This window comes from Dioscorea cayenensis, chromosome 16 (genome assembly GCF_009730915.1).
Source record: "Dioscorea cayenensis subsp. rotundata cultivar TDr96_F1 chromosome 16, TDr96_F1_v2_PseudoChromosome.rev07_lg8_w22 25.fasta, whole genome shotgun sequence".
NCBI lineage: Eukaryota > Viridiplantae > Streptophyta > Magnoliopsida > Dioscoreales > Dioscoreaceae > Dioscorea > Dioscorea cayenensis.
Genome location: NC_052486.1, coordinates 1,327,219 through 1,343,105, shown reverse-complemented (window position 1 = coordinate 1,343,105; position 15,887 = coordinate 1,327,219). Strand labels below are relative to the sequence as shown.

General features: G+C 33.7%; 2 protein-coding genes across 2 annotated transcripts; both read right to left on the bottom strand.

Moving 5' to 3' along the window:
- Window positions 1-465: 465 nt before the first annotated feature.
- LOC120279378 lies at window positions 466-5,006 on the bottom strand. The gene is given in 8 exon segments (XM_039286310.1): window positions 466-1,247; window positions 1,249-1,346; window positions 2,001-2,089; window positions 2,197-2,406; window positions 2,942-3,112; window positions 4,251-4,430; window positions 4,507-4,587; window positions 4,674-5,006. Coding segments are annotated over 8 exon segments (1,506 nt in total). The 5' UTR covers window positions 4,759-5,006; the 3' UTR covers window positions 466-655.
- Window positions 5,007-8,773: 3,767 nt separating this feature from the next.
- Window positions 8,774-15,242, bottom strand: LOC120278969 (potassium transporter 6). The gene is made up of 10 exons (XM_039285765.1): window positions 14,792-15,242; window positions 14,438-14,538; window positions 13,450-13,966; window positions 13,301-13,354; window positions 12,437-12,697; window positions 12,291-12,343; window positions 10,558-10,681; window positions 10,201-10,455; window positions 9,598-10,004; window positions 8,774-9,514 (listed from the first exon to the last, which is right to left on the bottom strand). Exons 2-10 carry the CDS (start codon window positions 14,477-14,479, stop codon window positions 8,888-8,890), a joined length of 2,340 nt encoding a protein of 779 aa, XP_039141699.1. The 5' UTR covers window positions 14,480-14,538; window positions 14,792-15,242; the 3' UTR covers window positions 8,774-8,887.
- Between the last annotated feature and the right edge of the window lie 645 nt (window positions 15,243-15,887).

Here is a 15,887-nt window from a genome sequence, read left to right as displayed (position 1 = left end):
AATTGCATATTTACCTTCTGAAAAAACATAATTATATGCATAGCCCTGAAAAATATAAATAATTACGAATATGCTCTTATTATTAGATTTTGTTAACAGAAATTAATCAAATTTTATTAACTATAATTATAACTTTGATTAAGATATACAAAAGATCCAAAATAACCCTGTCATTTTACACTAGAATATATATGCAAAGACTATAATGGTTATTTTATTTATCTACTGTTTGTTAACAGGTTTTTCAACCAATTTGAACACCGGAGATATATACACAATTATATGCATTATGCAAGGAGATATATACACAATTATATGCATTATGCAAGTGTATGTGTGCAATTATCTTTTATTCATGAGCAAATATGTAATTTCAAAATTATTCAGTGGCACACATGTAAAACTCCCAAATCCCAAATTAATAATAACAAAAAAAAAAAAGATGATGAAGAATTAGAAAAGAAATATTGATAATAAGACTCAAATATTTCCACTTAAAACCTAGTAAATGCTTCTTAACATTGTTCATTCAATCCAGTATAACACAGACAAAGATAGCACCTTCATATTTCCCTACACATCTTCACAATGATCAGACAAACTGACCGAAACCGATATTCGAAAACCATATCATGTTAAAAGACAGATAAAAACTCTAATAATTTCTGCTGTAACTCATGTAATCGAAGCGAGAGCGCAATCCATAATGCTCATAATAAGGATCTCCATAGTTCACTGCCTTGATCTCAACCGCGCCGCGCTTGCTATCTGATTCTTGAACAGCTCCGAATACGATCTCGTTCGTCGTCGTCTCACAGCTCTGCTCATAGAATGTTTGAGGGCCGGAAGAGTATTGCCTGTGTTGTCTCAGGTGCTGCTGATGAGTTTGTTGTTGTTGTTTGTTGTCATCCCCGGTCCACTCGTTGAAGTAAGCTCGGCCTTGACGGAGCTGGTGAATTTTTTCGGAGTCTTTTGACATGAAAGCATAGGTCTTCTTGGGAGTCGGAGTTCTGGTCTCAAGCGGTGGTGGTGGCTCATCTTCGTCTTGAATGACGAAGCTCTCTTGCATTTGCCATGAGTTTGGTTGGCGCCATTGCTGGTGACGATACTGGTTTTGGTGTGCATTGTTCCTTGGCTTCCGTCTGAAAATAGAGAACATTCCGCCGAGTATTTCAGTTACTGCTGAAGTACCACCCGATATAAGCTTCCCCATTGATGTGAAAAGGCCTTCTTCTTGCTTGTCGAGCAGCATCATCATCGGGAATTAGCGGTGGCCTGACTGATTGGTTCATCGGTTTCTGATATGGACTTGGAGGCATGCCTGTCTTTGTTGGAGTTCTTAGTTCCTGTAATCGAGAGTTTGCAACATGAACACCAAATGTTAAATTTTTTTTTTTAAAAAAAAAGTAATCCTCATCTATCAACTGATTGAAAGCATCTAACTATTGGCCAGTCTTCAGTTCACTCCGGCGGAAGCTTGAAACAGTAGTTTTAGTGCACCTTAGATTTTAAAAAAATCAAAAAAATCAGCCAAAAGAATAGACCAGTGTTGGTTCATTTACTCAAAGGTTTACAGGAAAAATCAATGGTACTGAACTATCATGTAGCGAGCCTTTCAGTAACGCTATCCGATGCAGGATAGACTACAGGCATTGCCAAATTTATGAAAAAAATATCATGCAAAAGAACCTGCAGAATTATGCAGCATGTGATTCAATCGGATTCATCCATTTTGGTCGGCTAATGTTGCGGAGGCATCTGGATGATGTTAATCGAGCTGTTGCAACAAATGAAGCGTAATAATGGGTTGGTACACTATAATACCAAATGCTGAATAGGCTATGGATTACAAAGACTGCATTCATCAATCTGGCTTTGGGATATTCCTCTTACTAAGCTCTGTAGAAAAATGATTTAGGAATGGCAAAAAGCAAAGCAAGCGCGAGTAGACCGAAGAAAACCACATTTATTGGCTGTTGCAATGAGTGACTAGTACTTACATTTGTGGATGAAACCATCACCCCTACACGGCGCTGCAACAAAGCAAGCATGTATCCAAAGAAACCAGCAGCTAAAAGCACGGCGATTCCTGCAAGAAAAAGGAGAGTCACCATTTCATGATCTTGGAAATGCCCTCACAAAAATGGGTTGAGTTATGAAGAATTTTATTTAAGAAGTAATTAACAAAGAGTGTACCTAAAGGAAAACCACTTTCATACTGGTACGCACAATCGTCAAAGTTGAGCTGGATCTCCCGGATAGCCTGATTACCTCTGTCCACAACAAGAAGAGAGCAGCTGCTTCCAATGTAAACTACATCGAAGTCATTAGAAAACTTTGCATCCTCACTTGGCCCATCGATGTGTCCCCCTCGGCTCCACTTTCCTCCAGCAATTGTTGTAACCCCTGAGCCAAAATGCAAGCAATATTTAGACACAAACTATTGACAATTTCCTTCATTTGTTTATTCAAAGTAATTTGTTTTGTGTAGGCAAATCCAAATTCGGTCCAAACCAAAAGGCAAAATGCACTATTTTGTAAAACATAACAAGTTTGGCCATATAGGACATAGAAAAGTGAATGTGCATATATTTTGAAATGATAAAGATAATCAAGTCCACACAACCTCAAAAAGCAGAAATGTGTCAACAAGATTGTCAATGAAACGACATGCATCTTATTCGTGAAACCAAACCTTCCATAACTAAAGCATGACTTCCAGATGAAAATCTGAAATGTAACATCAATTTTCTTTACAATCGGACATTTTAATGGCAAATGAAGCATATAAATTTAATTATCCAGTATAAGTGTTGCACTAGCATGACCATCAGCTACAAGAACATGGATGCTCCAAGCAGGTACAGCTTCTATAAGACTTCTAGGCAAATCAGTCAAGAAAAGATTTGCAGCGCCGGAGTGAAAAAGTTTATTTACTTACCAGTGTCGCTGATTTTACGAATGGCTGTATTCATTGCATCAGCAACATAAATGTTTCCCCTGTCATCCACTGTAAAACCCTTTGGATGATTCATCCTAGCTTCCCTTGCCCTCCCATCAACATGACCAGCGTACCCTTCAGCTGATCCAGCGACAAGTTTGGCTCTACTATCTGCCACCATGTTACATATTGGAGAAAACAAATTAAAGGCAATAATAAGATCAGTATTTTAAGGCCTGATTGGGATCTACAAACCAATGGCATATCATTTTAGATCATAACCATGGGCAGGACAATCTTCAATATTTGCTCATTGTTACAAATGCCCAAATACTTTTCAAAATTTTAGGACAAAACAAATAAAACTCCGAAAGATTACTAGCTCTATCAATTTGAATAAATAAATCCAGATGCAAAGACAAGCAAATTCCACACAAACTACATTAGAATGGTCCTTATGGTTTTGTACGGTTACAGGGAAAATTTTATCTCCATTTAATCTCGAATATAAGAAAACAAATTCTCTTGTTGTTTTATATCATTTTAATTTATTTTCTCTCAATATAAAACACAACATTCAAGATAAAATTAGGCAAAACTCATCAAAAATTATTCCACAAACAAAAAGAAAATTAATTAACAACATAAGCAGAACAAAAGGACATTGTCACTATGCTTGTAGGAAAAACAACAGGATCATCAGCAAGCAACGATCCACAAAAACAGCAAAGAAATCAGCACACATCCCAAACACAATAAAATCATCTTCTTTCAATCTTAAACACAAGAAAACAAATTATCTACTTATCTACTTCTTGCCTACCCTTTTTCACTATTTTCCCTCGATCCAAACATAATTTACAAGATAAAATACACAAAATTCATCATAATCTTTCAAAAACAAAAGGAAAATTACTAAACAATGCACAATCACAAAATAAAAGCAGAACAACAAGGACATTGTCACTATGCTTGGGAAAAAAACCAATGACTTCATCAGCAAGCATCAATCAACAAAAAGAATAAAGAAATCAGCTCTCACATCACAAAGAAAGTAAAAAAAATTTCTTCATTCAATTTCAAACACAAGAAAACAAACTCTCTTCTTCTTATCCCTTTACTCTACTTCCCACTCAATCCAAACACAAGATACAAGATAAAATCACACAAAATTCATCATAATCATTCCACAAACAAAAGGAAAACTAGTAAATAATGCAGAATGACAGATGCAAAGCAGAGGCAAAAGGGCATTGTCTCTATGCTTGTAAAAGAGAAAATCAACAAAAGAGCAAAGAAAACATCTCACATCTGGACAATGGCGGCGAGATCCTGTAGATGTTGCTATTAATGGAATCCAGAATGAGAAGTTCTCCACTCGGAGCAACCTCCACAGAGTAGGGTTCAATCCCAAGCTTACTCCCATCGAACACAGTCTCAACAGTGTACCCACTCTCAAACTTCATCATCGATCGGTTTGACACCGCCGCTGCAAAAACCCCCCTTTGAAATCAACCCAAATCGAAGTTATCAAGCACTAAAATCAACAAAAGCAAGAGCAGTACCAGTCTTTGCAGTAGAAGTAAGCGACCAGAGCCGCTTCAGAAGAGCAGAAAGCGCATTGGAGAAGAAGCTACTCAAAATCCCTAGAAAGAAAGCAAGATTTCAGCTTGAACACAGCAATGCGAAGAAAAATCTCATCAGAATCTGAAGATGAAACAAAGGGACGAACTTGCTGGGTCTACAGCTGATGCTGCGGCGATTCCGGAGAGCAAGACCATCAGGACAAGCACCAAAGCCACCCCTTTCTTCTCCATTGTTGAAAATCACAACACAATGACAGCAAACAAAGAAGAGAAAAAAGCAAGAGAAATACAACAAAGCTTGATCAATCACTCATGGAAAAGAGAAACAGATAGTTGGAGAATGGATTGGTTTGCTTTCGAAGCCATTGATTGGTGGTTTGATGGTGAGAAAACCTCCATGAAAACACTCATCACATTGTTGAGTGGTGAGTGACTGTGCGCTCAAAGAGAGAGAGAGACAAAGAGAAAAGCTTTTTGAGGTAAAAGAGAGAGAGAGAGAAATATATTAAAAAAAAAAAAATTGTTATATTTTAATTATGGGAAAATAAATATTGGGATTTAAAAATATATAAAATAATATAAAAAATATAAAAATTAACATTGTAATAATTTTAGTATTTTAAATAAAATGGATATAATAAATAAATGAGTATGAAATGTAATACATAAGTAAATAAATTTATTGTTTATAATATAATTTTTTTAGATTAGATAGGTATACATTAAAAAATAAAAGAATACATTATGTTTTAATATTATTAAATAATGTAATGATAATTAGTTGGTTGTATTAAAATTTATTTGGGAGAAAATAAATAAAATAATATTAAATCTATGTTAATCAAAGTATGATAAGGACTTAATTAATGCATGATTTTGTGATAGTGATTGTCATAGATATATTGACAATGAGTTTGGTAGGATTAATTAAAAATAAATAAAATTAGTAGTATTGTTTAAAGAAAAATTAATTAGTAACTCTATTAATTAAATAAATCACAATTAGTATTATAATAAAAAAATTAAATTATTTAATAATTTTAGTATAATTATAAATAGTTTATGGTTTGTCATGTCTTGATGGAATGAGTATTCATGCAAAGGTGGGGAATATGATAAAGTAATGGGGCATCATCTTTTTTGTTTCTTTTTATTTATTTATTTATTTAGTTTCTATTATCTCTTCACATTTTTCAAGGTTGGGTTCTCTTTTTTTATAATTATTTATTATATGCAATTTTCAAGGCTCTTTTGTGATTCTTTATTTATAATTTTGCTTTTTTCCTCCCTTTCTCATCTTTTTAAGCTTTCTTATTTTGTTTTTATTTATGTGCACTAGATCTCAATATATGTTAATACTTTTTTTTTATTCCTTTCATATTAATAGTAACAATAAAGTTTCACTCCAAACATGTGAGTATATATATATATTTGATATATATATATATATATATATATAATTTTTGGGTTTACTTTCACACATTAGAAAATTTTTTGTGGCTTGATTTGGAGGTCTTTAATTGAATATATTCATATTGATAAAAGAATGAGAAAAGTTTTTTAATAAATTTTTTTCTCATTTATTTATTTATTTATTTTAAAGTTGAGATGATATTTTCTCTTTGCAAATAGTTATTAAAAAACTGGAATAGGCTTTCAGAGGTTGTTTTTGTGTTATAATTTTTTTTTTGCAATTAATATATATATATATATAGATATATATATATATTTTTTTGGAAAAAAATATACTTTGGTTAGAAATCTACATAATTGAAGAATGAAGCCAAGATTGAGTGATATATATATATATATATATAATGTTGGATCTTTTTGGGATAAAAACTTAAAATGTGAGTTGTAGAACAAGGGAATCAAGATTCAAAGTTTATTAGTTAATTAATTAATTAATTAATTATAGTTAATTATGGTGTGATTTCATTAGATTCCCTTGAGTGGGGTCTTAATAGTATTTTGGTCTCATGTTTAGAGAATGACAAGCATCCCTTTTCAAGTTTGTCCCTTGAATTTTTTTTTTAATTAATTTTTTTATTTTTTATTTATAATTTATTTATTTTTGTTTCTTCTTCATTTTATACAATTATTGATCTTTTTTAATGGTTTAACAAAGTTTAGATAAGAAAGGAACATGCGTGTGATTTATGTGGGTGGAATTAGATGCTTGGCTTTGATCTTTGGCCTTGAGATTAGTCCAATGTTGTATATCTCGAGGCTAATGTATGGTGGATATTTAACCAAAAAAATGACTCTAAAAAATTTTGATAGTGTTTAGTTACATGTAGTTAAAAATATAAGAATTTTATATTATAATATATTTATAAATTTTTATATTTTAAAATACATGAAAGTTAAATTTAATGTTTAGCTGAATGCATCAATAATAATGAATTAAATGATTTTATATTTGGTTGAAAAAATTAGTAAATTTAGATTTAGAAAAATATATATTTCTCCTAATACGATTTTATTATTTATAAAACAAATAATTAGGTTTATATTTAATAAATTTAATATGTGATTATGTCTTGTTCCATTAAATTTATTGTATCTGTCTAATATTTACATTAGATTTTTGTAGAACATTAAAGCAAAATTTTTACAGTGAATTATTTTCTTATGATTTCTATTTAATTTAACTAATAAAAATCAATGGCTAATATTTTTAAATAATTACTAATTAATCTTATGGGAAATGAATATGTTGACCCAAAACAACTACATAATTCCACAATTCAGATTAATATAATCAATAATAATCATACTCAAACTAATATAACATGACCTAAAGAATTTGTATAATATAACTATATATATTAATATTAATTAACAATACATAAATCCCTCTCACGCTGCCATTTGACATTTTCTAATTGGTTTCTTTTTTTAGTTTGAGTGGGTCCCACACCAACCCATCATCCCCCTCTCAATACATAATAATAATAATAATGATAATAATAATAATAATAATAATAATAATAATAATAAAACATTATATTATATACTTATCTTTTTGTTTTTTAATTTTGTTTTAATTGTTTTTTATTATTTTTCATACATATATAAATAGACATGATTTTATATATTTTTAATGTTTTTTTAAGATATATTGTGTTTTTATTATAATTTTATTTTCATTATTTTTATCTATATATATATTATTATTATTTGTATTTATTTTATTTAATTTATCAAATACTTTTAGATGAAGCCCAGTAGCGCAAGCACGGGCATTCATACTAGTTATTATTAATTAAATAAATTATTTTAAGAATTTAAAATTCTCATCTGAAAGCGTTTACTTTAAAAATTAAGTTCAAGCTTCAAAATTTATGGACCACTTTTTTTCATATTTTTCAGAAGTTATTGTTGCATTTTTTGGGACAAAAAAATACCCTCCATACAAGACCATATTAAAATGCTTATAAGTTAATTGCCTTAAACAAAAACTACTTAACATATATAAATATATATACCAACCGCCTCTAATTTATTAGTATAGGATCTTTTATGTAGAATGTTCATTTTAGAAATAAACTAACATCAAACCTCAAAACACTGATATGATGAGATATTAACATCATGCTTATACAATATCTGACTTTTCTAAAAGAAAAAAAGCGCTTATCATCAATTTGCCAAATATATACATGTAAACTATTTACATTAATTTTATTAATAATAATAATAAAAATAATTATTTTTCCATATTTCTATGCCCCATATTTAATTACAAATAGTCAACAGTTTCTTGACCTACTGACGTGTAATCCCTTCTATAAGATATAAGATTGAACACCCAAGCACAATAAAAATGAGAGTACATGTATGTAAGGTATTAACTCCACATCTGTGCACGCCTCGACTTTTCTTGACCTGAGTATGCTTCCATTGACTGGAGGACACTTATCATCTATTTGTCAATATATATATATACATTTAATTACAAATATTTAGGGGTAGTTCCGTAATTTCAGTACACCTGACCTACCATTAAATCATCAACACTTAATTCGCCATCTAACCTTCAAACATGTTCCAATCTTAAAAACACAATGTCAACAACCATAATAAAATCTACACTTAAAATCTTGTCTCTCAAAGTATAAACATAATCAAGCATGTTTTTCTTCCCTTTTCTTTTGTCCACAGATTCAAAGTTTTGCAAAAATTTCATATGAATTACTTTAAATATATATATATAAAAAAATAAACACAAACATACACAATCAAAATACACTGCTATGAAGCTCTATTTATCATTGATCAAAGATATGCACAACAAAAGATGTGTACAAAGTGATTGATAATCAAACTAGAAGAAAAACAAAAGTCCAAAACAAGCTCAGACATGGTAGATCATTCCTACTTCAAGAGTTGAGGCATGAGGAATGCTCACTGCATAATCCGGGCCTCGACAATTTCTTCGTAAAAAATCATAAGCAACATCGATAACGAGCCGTTTCAGTAAGCTCGAACCACTCTTAGCTCGCATGTGCGAATGACCGAGAATGAAGGCCATGCCGGCTTCCCGTGCTTCCATCAGCTCTTGGAGCTCTTCTCGCACCGCGATGTTTATCTCCGGGCTTTCTGGTAATACAAACCTCACTTTCTTCTTCCGTGATACTATAACCGGTGACCGAATTTCCCTTGAATTGGACGGGCCAGCTTCGTCGTCAGGAATGCCGTTTTCCTCACATAACCGAAATCCTTCTCCTACCACTGCCATTCTTTCGTCATCCTTCTCCGGTTCTTCTAATGAAGTGCTGGTTTCAGTACGAATGAACTCCGCGATGCTACACACAAGGTCTTTCTCGAACTCTAAATCATCCTTGTGCACGTCACGGTACCCGTATCGAACAATGCAACGATAGAGCCGGAACTCTTTGGGGCCGATGCGGCCTACAAGAAACCGTTCCCCCGGGTGCACATACGGCACTGGCACAGACTTGATGCAGAGGAAAACGAGTACCTGATAACCGAAAAATTGAGACATGTTTCAGACATTTTATCGAGGAAAAGTTTCTCATTGATAGAGCTTTGACGAAATCATACCTGGTGGAAGGCGGGAAGGTTGGTCACAAAGTGGGAGAAGATGGCAGGTATTCCTGAAACAAGCTCGGTGTGTATAAGACCAATGCCATGGACGCGGACGATGCCAAGGGTGGGGCCGAGGCCGAGGAGCCAGTTGATTGAGACCTTGTTTTGGACATCGAATTCGTATTTCTTGAGTGTGCCATAATGCCAGACATACATGATGATCATGAAGATGAAAGCTAGTGCTATTGGGACCCAAGCTCCCTCGAGGAACTTGATGAGAGAGGCCGAGAAATAGAGTGCCTCAATCGTACCAAAAAATAGGATAAAACATAGAGCTAAAAGGATGCTCTTGTTCCAGCAAAGAACCATTACTAAGGACATCAGGCAGGTGGTGACCAGCATGACAGTGATTACTGCCAACCCTGATTTACAAAATTAAAAATGTCGATCACATTATAGACTTATAGTAAGCCTCTATCAGAACAATACATGATCACATTATAGTAAGCCTCTATCAGAACAATACATGCGCAATATATATACCGAACACCGTTAGCAATGATTTAGTTGTTCCGGCTTTCAAACTGAGTAGGGAGATGAGATGTGTGATATTCATACCTGATGCATTGCCCATGCGCTTAGTGTCCCGGAAGCCGATAGTAACAGCCAAGCACAATATCATCAAGATCCAATTGATTTCAGGAATGTAAATTTGCCCGTGAAACTTCGATGATGTGTGCACTATCTTCACTCGAGGAAAGCAGCCCAGGGCAGAACATTGTTTGATGATTGAGAAAGTGCCCGTAATGATAGCTTGGCTTCCTACGACAGCAGCAAGTATAGCGATTGCCAAAACCGGCCACCTTATTTGTTCTAACAAGATCGAAAAATTTTAAGTCAGCAAAATGGGAATTATGCTTATATATTTTGATATCCAATGGTGAGAAGAAAAGGAGTATGGGCAGAAGCAAGCACCTGGCACAGAGACATAGAATCCAATTCGATAATCACTTTCGATGATATGATGACGAGAGAGATAAGCTGCTTGTCCCATGTAAGCAAGAATAAGCGACGGATAAACGATAGTAGTAAAAGCAATCTGCAGATGAATAGCAGTTTATTAGACAGAGGTAGCGCCAATGTTCCACGCTGAATGCATTACCAACAATCATGATTTCTAGAATGTTGAGAATGTCAATAATACCATCAGCTCCTGATCTTTAAGTACATTTTTAATTGCTATATAAAAGCACAATCATGTGAGTCTAAATTAGAATGCATGCATATGTCGATGTTTGTTATTATGTTGGAATATTACTCTAGTGAAACTCAATGTTCTTGATGAGAAGATTGTGGTCGACACCAGAATATGTTCTAAAGTCTGTACAATTCAATGTTTGGAAGTTAAACACCGATACTTTTTGGGAAGATTCTGTTTGCTGCTTTTATTTATTTATCTTTGCAATCATAGTAAAATGAAACAAGTTGAAATTGGTAGTATTTGATTGAAGCACTTGATAATCAATCTTATCTCTGTCAGTAATAGCACCAAAGTTTTTTATGATAGAAATATTGACATGCATCAAGGAAGACATATGTGCCCAATGAAAAGCTAGACAGTCACAGCGAAGTTCTAACATGACGAAAAATAAGTCATCCACAAGAGAAATCTAGAACTGGAACTAAATAGAAAGTTGGACCTGGACTTATAATTGATAAAGGGCATTACTTTTGTGTTGTTTCTCTAGTCTAAAATGATACTCAGCAGAAAAATCACCCATAGGCATGTTTTTACCAAAAACTACTAAGTTGGACAACTCCTCACCTCCTTTTATCTCTGTAATCTGTTTTATACCACAAATTACAGAGGCAAACAAAGCATCTACAAATTTGGGTTACAATAAATAAAGCAAAGAATCTACATGTCTGACGAAGGCTGAAGGAAAAACAGTTCACCGATGCTCCATACTCGAGGAGATAAGTACTAGTACAATGTCACCAAAACGAGACCTTTGTAAGTTTTTCTTTGGTGAAAACAATCCTCAAAGGTATCATATGTCACCAAGAATTATGTAGAGCTTCCCAAGATACTTGAATTAGTTCACCTTAAATGAGAATGGTTCCACCCATTCTTTCAAATTTCAGAACCAGGTGAAAAATACAGCAATTGAAAGTTTTTGATGAATGCTGTCGCATATGTTACCACAAATGCAGTAAAATTTGCCAAAACTATAATTTTATATGCTGTTGTTTATGACCATGAACACATACTTTACCGTGATCATCATGATTTCTAATTTGAGCTCATAATGAAGTGTCCTGAAAATTATCTTGCCTTCTGCTACAGTCAAACTCAGTTTTGAAACAAAAGTCTCTTGATTCATATACGGTTTTGCAACATGATGCAGGAAGTTGAGAGTGTATGTCACTGAAAAAAAGATGGGCGAAAAAGCAATGGCAAACATCTATCCTAGAGTCCATCAGTTCACAAAAAATTTTAGTTCAGTCACGGATTTAAGAAGCTTGATCCCGATTCCACCTTGTGGAGCTCTCTATCGGAAAGTTCCAATAAACGAGCAATTCTCAAAGGAAAACTAAATCAGCTTTGACTTCACCTTTATGAATAATGCCAAGATATTTCAGCAAGAAATCAAACAGGAACTAAGTAAAAACTATTGTTAAATTGTCCACATAAAGGAGAGCCTGACCTTTATCGACAACTGAGAGAAATGCCCCAGATCAGCAAACATTGCTTCGGAACCTGAAAAACAAAAAATGAAGATTTAGATAATGATAGGTTCAAAGCACGGAACTTTTATGTAAATACAAGATTGATCATTACAAACTCACAAACCTGTTATGCACAATAATATTCCTCCCAAAGACATCCAGCCATCTCTTTGTGTCTTCCTCAAGAACTTGTACATGTAATACGGGGAGAGCGCTTGATAAACGTGTGGATTCCAATGGAGGATGTTATAAACACCAATCAAGCTGATGCATAAAAGCCACATGACAACAATTGGTGCGAAAAGGAATCCCACCCGATGTGTGCCGTAATGTTGCAGAGCGAACAAGCAAACAAGTATGAAACATGTAACAGGAACCTCAACACCTGCAGATCAAAGAATAACAAAACTGCAGTTAAACAAATGAAGATAATTATCTAAAGAACACAATAGAAAAACAATAATAACAGCCACCATAATATATACACAAATTATTGACCATATGAACCTTATCCTAATGCATGTTCGTAAAATGAAGTCTACTCTTAAGTCAAGTCTTTATCTTTCTCTTAAACAAAAGAAAATAAGCTTTGATTGTATCCATAGAAGTGCCGTAAATAGTTAAATAGTCAAGTCAATATCATCATGTTAACATTCTAAGATATGCACTGAATTACACATAAATCACAAACGATTCCATCTCAAAAGTTATGTCTCCATCAGCCAACACAACTTTAGAAATCTGGGGCAAGTCTTTCTCTTGCCAAATGTTGTGCTGCCAAAAATTCCACCACTAATTTCTGACCTCTTATTTTTAAGACATCAGTTCTAATCGAAATTGTTTTCAATAAGACCCCATCCATTATTCAAAGCACATGACATAAAATACAAATAGCATGCTATCAGATCACTTTATGTCAATGAAATAGTTTCAGAATTTGTTTTTCCAGACCTTAAGCTACTAATTTAAGAAAAGAGAATTCACTTACACTTATGATGTTCCTTAGCCATAGAAAGTTCAAGTCCAGAGACCGCTGAAAAAACTGCGAACAAGCACCAATAGCACAACTAATGTCAGAAGAAACAAACAATCAAACGTCTGACTAAAATGACACAAACAGCGATGTATCAATATGACCAGAAATCGCCGGAGTGAGAATGCCATCTCCAATGACCATGCAAGTTCCAATCAAAGCGAGAATCAGCAAAAGCCGTTGCAACACCTGGTGCTTCTCAAGCAACTTCTTCATACTCGATGCTTCCGAGGAGTTGACAGTGGCAGCAATCTCTCCATTGGAGAGATGAGGACCACCATCAGTTTTTTTGTAAGCAGAGAGTTCCTCATCAGCAAGTTGACAATTGGGTAAAAACCCAACCCGGGCATGCCGACACAGAAGAGAGTAAAGAGCAAAGGTCCCTCCTTCCCCATTGTCGTCAGCCCGAAGCACAATGAACACATACTTTAGAAGAGGAATGAGAGTGAGAGTCCAGAACACAAAGGAGAGCACACCATAGATCTCCTCATTGCTCTCAGAATGCTCTATATCTTCGGCAAAAGTGCTTTTGTAAACATAGAGAGGGGAAGTGCTCAAGTCTCCATAGACCACCCCCAAGCTCTGGTAAGCTAGTGTTAGCACTGTCCTCCATGACTCTCTCTGAAATGAAGAGAAGAAACACCACCAAAATTCAATCTTTCTTCCCATTTATCCAAAAAAATTACAAAAGAATGAGTGAGAAAATTTCATCAAATAACCATAAACTCAGTTTCTATATGTTCAAACTCTCATCCAAAACAAATTTGAAGATAAGATAAGAAATAAAAATCCAAACCCCCAATAAATGAAGAAGAGAAATCTAAGAGAGCAGCACAAAAGTTCAAAGAATCATGCCAAGTGGCAATCCTGGAGTTGCAAAGCAAACCAGACAATAAAAATTCAATTCATCCAAACACCCAACAAAAAATTCAATTTTTATAGCTTAAAATCAAACAAACAAACACAGGAAACCAATCGAGATCAAGAAAAACAATGCAAGAGAAATAAAATAAAAAACTCCAAAGCACAGCACAAATCCAAAGTCCAAATCACACATTCAAGAAGGAAAGATGAGTCCATTTCATTCCAAACCTTCACAACATCAGAGCGAACCCCTCCACCTTCAAGATCCATGCGCAGTATCCAGAGTCAAAACAGCAGCAAGTCCATGTCTTTCCTGCTCAGCTCATCTCCTGGGCACAAGAAACCCAGACAACAAATATAAAAAACCAATCTTCTTTTTGTATTCTATCTCTCAATACACAATCACTCATGCAATGGACAAGCCAAACGTGGAAGCTAGTTCCAAGTTTGGCTGGTCAATGCAAAACTCCACAACAAAGAACCAACTCTCCCAAACCCACAAACTTTAGACATATTCAACTATTTTCATACATATCCCAATAATTACAATACCAATCCACAAACTCAAGACAAAGAGCTCACCTTAGCACCAAAGCTTGTTTGTATTTCCTCCTTTCCACTACCACACCATGAAAAATCATCCCAATCTGATACTCCTAAACCATCTACCAAAGAAAGACAGCTCAAACTACTACCAAAACTCGCATTTCTTTTTTTTTTTAGTTTCAATGATGCAAAGAGAAAAAACTCAGCTTGATACTCCCAAAGGTTCTACCCAGGAAAAAGACTACTCTAGATGACACTAGCTATGATTCTACCAAAGAAAATAGAGCTCAAACTACCACAAAAACTTGTTTTTTTTGGTTTTCAGAGTCACACAAGTAATCAAACAGAGCGAAGAGAGAGAAGTTCTGGAAGGAAGTAAGGAAGGAAGGAAGGAGAGAAAGGAAGGATATAGCCAATGGAGTGGGGGAAGTGGTTGGTGAGTTGGCTGGATGGTGTGCAAAGTTGCAGGGAAACAGTGAGAAAAGGTCATATTATGGATGATATTTTTCTCTTGTGTGGGTGTGCATTATATATAATAATAAAATAATATATAATATATAATAATAATATATATATATAATTAATTTTATATATATACTCTCTTCGTTCTTTTTAGTTATATCACATTTATCTAACTCACATTGATTAAGAAAAAAATTGATTAAAATTATTTAACTACTTATATTTTATAAAAAAACTATTACTTTCCAAAATTACTCCCTATTTAAAACCCTACTAGTAGAGTATATAATTTAATGTTTAGTTTATTATAATTTATTAAAAATTATACATGTACATTAAATAAAAGTAAATTTAGAAAAATTATTTAATGTTGCACAAAATTTCTAATGTGATAAATAAAAAGAAATAGAGAGGATGGCCAAAATGTGATAACTAAAAAGAAAGAGAGGGAATATATGACAATATATTTTCTGTGGATGATTCTGGAAAATAAATCTAAAGACGTCCCCACAGACAGCCGTTAGGTCACTCATTTATGATCTAACGGCTGTTGTTTCAATACTAACCCCTGAGGTGGGGTTAGTGATGCTAACTACACCTCCGGGATTATATTTATAATAAAACAACAAACGTTAGATGATGATCTAACAGTTGTTATGTTCTAAATTTA